This window comes from Drosophila gunungcola (assembly GCF_025200985.1).
Source record: "Drosophila gunungcola strain Sukarami chromosome 2L unlocalized genomic scaffold, Dgunungcola_SK_2 000110F, whole genome shotgun sequence".
NCBI lineage: Eukaryota > Metazoa > Arthropoda > Insecta > Diptera > Drosophilidae > Drosophila > Drosophila gunungcola.
In genome coordinates, this window is record NW_026453166.1 from 94,048 (window position 1) to 100,881 (window position 6,834).

Below are 6,834 nucleotides of genomic sequence, written 5' to 3' on the forward strand. Positions count from 1 at the left end.
AACAAACAAAAATCTGAAAGGAAACTAAATTAAGTAAGTTTAAAAAACCTTAAAATTAAATGTAATTTTAAACAACTAAATTCCGTCTTTGAGGCGTATATTTATACCCTTACAGAGGGTATTAGAATTTCAGTTAGAAGAAAGAGACTTTTCCGACCCTTTAAAGTATATTTGTCATAGAAGTGCGCCTTCTTATAACTATGTCCTTAAATGCCTTGAAGTTTTCCAAACTAATTATAATCATTAACTAAAAAAAGGCTGGGCCAATATGGACAGACAGTCGCTGTCAGAGTTTTTATAGGTCTTCCCAAAAAATTTCGGACTTGCTAATGAGCAACAAATCGAGTTAAGGCAGATGGACAACGGGTGAACGAACTCAATTTGGCTACGCGTCCCCTACCAAACAAAGGAAGTAGCCTTGTAATGGTTCATGTACATATGAGAAGATATAATCTGTTCATTTAAATTGCCAGAATGCTATACAGAGAAAGCTGCAATGTACAGTCAAGCGAAATATCATTTAAGCGGGGTAAACAACTACCATTAAAAAAATTTGCTCGCTTATCGAAAGGCCTCTTATCAACCGACGTGCACAAAAACAAAATCTTTGCCCTTTTGTTTACTCAACTCCGTAATCTCCTCCTACTCTCATCCATGAGCATAGCTCATCGATTCTAATCTCATTTGTCAAATAAAAGCGGGTCACTTAACAGATAGCATGAAAACATAATTGCTATTTTGTAAAATACAACTAATTAATAATGATTTCAAACTAAAATAATGAGTCTGTGCAACAAGTAAGAGTGTGTGCTACAGATGACGACCTTTGGCTGAGTCTACGTCCGTCATCGGTTCGGCTGCGTCGATTATTTCAGAGACCGGGGGACTGAACTTTGTCTGGTTCGATGCGCCAAAAAAGCCAAAGAACAAATCGCAGATCACTTGGTGGACGCGTGTGGGGCGATGACGCAGATATTGCGACTCGCGTGTGCTGGCAGACAGGGAAAGTAAATTGGGAGATGGCTAAATAAAACTAGAGAAAGGAATCGGGGAAATAAATTAGGTGTGGGAGACTCTTGGCCACTCTGGAAAGGTGGGGGAGAGCACGCAGTGGGAACCTGCTCTCGGGTGATTCAGTTGGCCATGCCATCCTTCCTAACGCTCTGCAGATTAAATATAGGCGCCCATCAAAACATTGAGAATGGCGTGAGCTGTGTGAAATTAGATAATTAGGCCAGATAAAAAACAGCACTTGTTGGCCTTATGTGTTGGCGAAAGACCCTCGATATCGACACGCGCCATAGATAACAAGAAAGGAAGCCAACTTCGGCAAGCCGAAGATTAGATACCCAGCTATTACACAACTGAAGTATTCTTTAAAACGACTGTTTGATTTTTTCCGCTTGTCCGTTTTCAATCAAATTAAAACCGTAAATGTGAAATAGTTAACCATTACTTTATCTCGAAGTTTATTCAAATTAGTTAAAAAGCAGCGAAGTTGTAATTTTTTAAATTATAAGTTTAAAAATATCATCCAAATAGGTTCAAACTGAGAGACTAGACAGACGACATGATGCTGATAAACAACAAATATTCTTTATATGGTCGAAATGTTTCCTCATTGCGAACTTTCGAGTGAATTTATAATACACTCTGCAAAGTGTATGAGAATAACTTGCTTCAAGTAAACACCTTCTGTGTGCCGCAGCAAGCGTACGTGACCGATTAATTGCTGGACATCGGTCACAGGACTACGACTACCCTGTCGATATCTGCCCGCCATCGAGCCATCAATTATGAGTGCCCTGACCATAAGTAGCGCCATAAAGCGTAATCTCAACAAGCAGTTGGTTTGGTCCAATTGAAACAACACACATAAAAATAAACACTGCCCCCAGCAACGATTACTTCACCTGAAGCTCTATAAACAGGTTTGTTCTGTTTTGCCGCGTTTTATTTCGCCTGTGACGTGTTCGCCTAGTATAGTAGCCGTAAATCCGGCGTTATCAGTGGGTTTTCACCCCTCCCCACCGCAAGGGCGTATGACCTACTTTTGACTTGTGGAATTTTAATTCAGGAATCGATCGCTGGGAACTTTCTTCTTGGCCTTACTATAGACACTGCGACGGGGAATTCGGAGATCACGCTTTGCAGCCGTGTGCCTGCGCCCCATTCTTTGTGAATGTTTATATTTATTTGCTTAAACATGCAGTGGTGTATGTGAAATTATTCCCTCACCTTTTGTGACACCGACACGTTGATAATATCAATATCAAGCATTTCCCTCTTGGCCGCGACGTATTTTTCCTTTACATTCCGCAGCAGGAATGATGTATGGCCTTAAGATATCGCTAGTCTGCCAACCGAGCTATATGGCACGCTGGCAAAATTAATGGCAAACACTGGTCAAACTTTTGCAGCAGGAAAGGCCGAATGTGTGGACTCACATTCTTATCAGCTAGCTCGGACTAGCTGAACACCGATCCTATAAACTTAGTATTCATATTTTGCTAATGTTTTATAAGCCGAAACTTTACCTTTTTTTATCAGTGGGCATACTATATTGGTTACTTCATTATAATTTACCCACCTAGTGTACACAATGTTAATATTAAATATTGTTAAGTTTAAATATTACAAATAACAGAGTTCCCTTATCGCTATACAATTGGTTTACCGATAAGATTGTGTACTTCTTTGAAAAATGTCGTTTAAAGTTATTAAAGCTTTATCTTTATCAAGCCGCCTGGTCTTGGGCAGCATAACTGGATCTCCTCAGACCTGCATTGTAAAATGTTGACATCTTCGAACTAGTTTCATGCATACCAATGAACCTGCTTCAATTCATTAATGATCTGGTCTATGGGCGGCGGTGCGGAACTCTTAAGTTCTGCGGCCATAACAAGCTGGTGTATTGATTTTGATTATTTATGTGATTTTATAATATACTATCTTCCTTTTGAAATCATATACTGCAATGAAAACGGGTATATTAGGTATTCGGTTCAAAATTGGGCATAGGAATGCTTTCCTATAAATGTGTTGCCTTCAGACAACGGGTGATACTTTGGCCCGCGATCTTTGGGGCCAACAATCTGTGTGTAATCAACATTTAAAAAAAACGGACCGCATTATTTTTCTCAGCTTTCAATCCTCTTACTGTTGCATGTCCCATAATCCGTAATCCGCGCACAACAGAGCCTCAGCAAACAAGCAGCGCAAACTGCACCTCAGAATGTCAACAACCACAAGCACGCCCATGCAAAAGTTCACTCACACAAAGCTAACACTCTTTTTTAAAAATTTACCACAAAATTTATGTTAAACAATGTATAACGTTTTTTAAATGCATTTTGAAACAAAAAACATATATTGTAAGTCTGGTAGATCGTTAAATGGGTGTTTTTGTAAGGTACAGGTATGGGGAAGGCAGAGCAAATGAGTGAGCAACCACTCTTATGGCGATTAGACTCGCGGCGCTGGTCAATCAATATTTGATTGTAATGGGTTGGGAAGCATGTCATCAGCCGAGTGCAACTCCCCTGCTTATCAGTCAGTATTGTCGTCATTATATCTTACTTTATGGTCTATATGTAAGGGCCCGCACTATACACAATCTCCTCGCGAACCGCAAGTATTAATCTTGAAAACTTCCAATGTCAGGCAGCTGGCGAAGGTGGAAAACTTTCCGTTGAAAACAAGGTCTTGCTTGGTGCCCCCCGTGTCACACTTATTTACAAACAAGCTGTTCTATATTTTTAAATTCAGATTCTCACAACCATTGCAGCGAGACGCATTTGAAAGCTTGCCAAAAAGAGAAAATAAAATAGTCTTAAGTAATGTGTTTTGTTTTGTTTACAACTTTGCTTTTACTCGAACGTTTGTTTGAATTGCATTGGAATTCTTAATTTTAAGGGTGCTTGAACTAGAGACACATTTATAATGAAAGTACATATATTGATGTAAAATGCTGGCAATGCTGAACAGTTGCGACAGATCTGACGTGCCTTATAATTGTAGTTAACAACTTCTACTCAAAAAGCTAGATATAGTAACAATAAGTGTTTCATATGTACGTGCGTGAGGATATGAATGGTTAATATAGATATCGTCAAATTTCAGTGATATTCTTTTTTTTTAACGTTCCATTTGGAAGTATCAAGTAACAAGTCAGTTAAAAGCTTAAAATTTTAAAAATCTTGTTGGACAGCATTTTTGCCAAATTTAAATGATTTTTCTTTGTTATGATATTTATTATTTAGATTAAATCAACGATAAGGTATACATAATTTGTAAAATATTTATGGCAGAATATTCTTGGGGCCCCCATCGGTCTCAGGTTCAATTTTTCTTCTCTTTCTGTTCTTCTTGCCTCCCACCCACATTCTTAAATGCTAATCGCACGCTACTCGTGCCTCGCCCTCCTGTCTTTTTTGAATAAGCAAACAAAGTTTTGCTCCACTTGAACCGAAATGTAGCCAAATGATCGGTTACGCTTTAAAGTTCAATAATATACTATGTACAAAAGATTTTCCCTCCCCGACTGCCTATTCGTTAAGCAGACAGGTGCGGACGATGGCTCCACACACGGCGTAGGGATCGCAGTTGGAGCTGGGCCGCCGGTCCTCAAAGTATCCTTTGCCTGCCGTCGCCACGCCACGCGGCACCCTCACGCTCACCGCCCGGTTGGCCACGCCCCACGAGAACTTGTCGATGCTGGAGGTCTCGAGGCGACCCACCAGGCGCCTCTCGTTGTCCTTGCCCTCCTTGGGGTCGTAGGCCTTGATGTGGCGCTCATGGTGCTTGCTCAGCTTCTCTATGGCCTCCTCGATGGCCTTGATTCCGCCTTCGGCGCGCATGGCCTTCGTGGAGAAGTTGGTGTGGGCACCGGCTCCGTTCCACTGGCCCTCCATCGGCTTGGGGTCGAAGGTCACCACCACGCCGTACTCCTCGGCGATGCGCTGCAGGATGTAGCGCGACACCCACAAATCGTCGCTGGCTTTAAGACCGCTGCTCGGACCCACTTGGTACTCCCACTGGGCGGGCATTACCTCTGCATTGGTGCCGGCGAAATCGATTCCGGCGTACAGGCAGGCCACGGCATGGGCCTCCACGAGGTCGCGGGCGTAGACGCGGTCGGCACCCACTCCACAGTAGTAGGGTCCTTGCGGGGCCGGGAAGCCGTTCTCCGGCCAGCCGAATGGACGTCCGTCCACGTCCAGCAGCGTGTACTCCTGCTCGATGCCGAACCAGGGCTCCTGCTCGCCGATCCGGTCGACTCCCGCCTGGAAGGCTGCGCGCTTGTTGGAGGCCGTGGGCTTGCCGTCGGCGCTGTAGGTGTCGCACAGGACGATCACGTCGTTCTTGCCTGGCTTAAAGGGGTCACGGTAGATGGCGCGCGGCTTGAGAGTGGTGTCCGAGTTCTCGCCTTGGGCCTGGTAGGTGGAGCTCCCGTCGTACTGCCAGTCTGGCAGATCCTCCACGGCGCTCGGTACCTTGTCCAGGACGCGATCCTTCAAGCGGATGTTCTCACCGGTGCCGTCGATCCAGAGATAAGTGGCCTGCACCCTATTGGCGGGCGTTTCAAGGTTGCGATACCGCTGCAGGATGCTCTTGTCCAACGCCGTGTTGGGCGAGTTGGCCAGGAACTGGGAGCGGGCCGTGGTGGCGGTGCGCAGCAGACGCAGCTGCTGCGTGGCGGGAGCCACTAGCTCCTTCTTCAGGAAGAGTCCGGCCACGCGAAATGCCATGTTGGTCCTTGATGGGAGACGACGAGAAGGACAAAAGGACACGGTTAGTTCTGTATTGGTCACGAGTTTGAGGTCGTGCGCAGCAGCAGTTCAAGGATGCTGGCACTTTTCGCACGTATTTTTATGTAATTATTTTCCTTGCACTTGCTTCTCTAAACGCAGAGTGGCTGACTGGCAGTTCAATCGCGGAGTTTCGTCCAACTTACCCTGCACTGCTCGTTTGTACACTTTACAGTTATGTGATTTGCTAAGTAGTCGATAGCTGGGCAGGTCTTCTGTGTATTTTCGGATTGCGGGACTTTTGGTTTCTGTTTTTCCTGTTTTTGTCAGTGACTGCGTAGCCAGTGCTGAGGACAGCCGACTAATACGAGGTTTGGAAGGCTTGTGAGCGCAGTTAGCGCGACAACATTCACTTTTTTTCGTTTCGATTCACTTCGTTTCGTGGCCCGCCTCGGGTTTTCTTTATCGCGTTGCGTTTGCCGCTCCGAGGCGGAGGCCTCCCAGAGAGTGCCCGTACCGAAACACACAACAGACAACGGAACGGAGTGGAACCCACAATAGTATACGGGCACCCAAGGGGGCATCTCTCGGAGAGAAAAGCGCGGCAGCCCAGAATGTTTCAAGGCTACGCGATTAGGCAAAATTCCGAGTTACTGGCCCCATGTAATACGTTCATTGATGCGTTACCGAACACATACTCACAATACAAACGACCCAAGCAAAACAAAAGTATTTAAAAACACACATTATAAAACACCTGCGCGATAAGGTGCAATGCAAATAAAAGATCTACGAAAGCCCAAATGTTGAGATCGATTTTGTTTACTTTTATTTTTTTTGGGGGGGACTTTAAAAAAAATACACTTTAAATTCAACTTCTCAAAAAAAAAACTCTTGGGGAAAATACATATGTATATACCTAGTTGTTTGAAGATAAAACTGTTTTCTTGTATGGCTTATATTGACATTTTAAAAATTTTAAATCATTTGGAATGAAGAAATTTAACTTTTTTCGTTTGCATAATTGTTAAGTTTGAAAAGTACTCTGACTTTCTTCCTCTGTTGTTCCATGCTCCTCATAATA

General features: G+C 43.8%; 1 protein-coding gene across 1 annotated transcript; it reads right to left on the reverse strand.

Moving 5' to 3' along the window:
* Positions 1 to 3,844: 3,844 nt before the first annotated feature.
* On the reverse strand, positions 3,845 to 6,177 carry LOC128253615 (glutamine synthetase 1, mitochondrial). The gene is made up of 2 exons (XM_052982176.1): positions 5,957 to 6,177; positions 3,845 to 5,757 (listed from the first exon to the last, which is right to left on the reverse strand). Exon 2 carries the CDS (start codon positions 5,748 to 5,750, stop codon positions 4,548 to 4,550), a length of 1,203 nt encoding a protein of 400 aa, XP_052838136.1. The 5' UTR covers positions 5,751 to 5,757; positions 5,957 to 6,177; the 3' UTR covers positions 3,845 to 4,547.
* Between the last annotated feature and the right edge of the window lie 657 nt (positions 6,178 to 6,834).

What these genes read in the sequence shown, in the direction of transcription:
- LOC128253615 (XM_052982176.1), bottom strand. Translation starts at nt 5,750, where the DNA reads ATGGCATTTCGCGTGGCCGGACTCTTCCTGAAGAAGGAGCTAGTGGCT.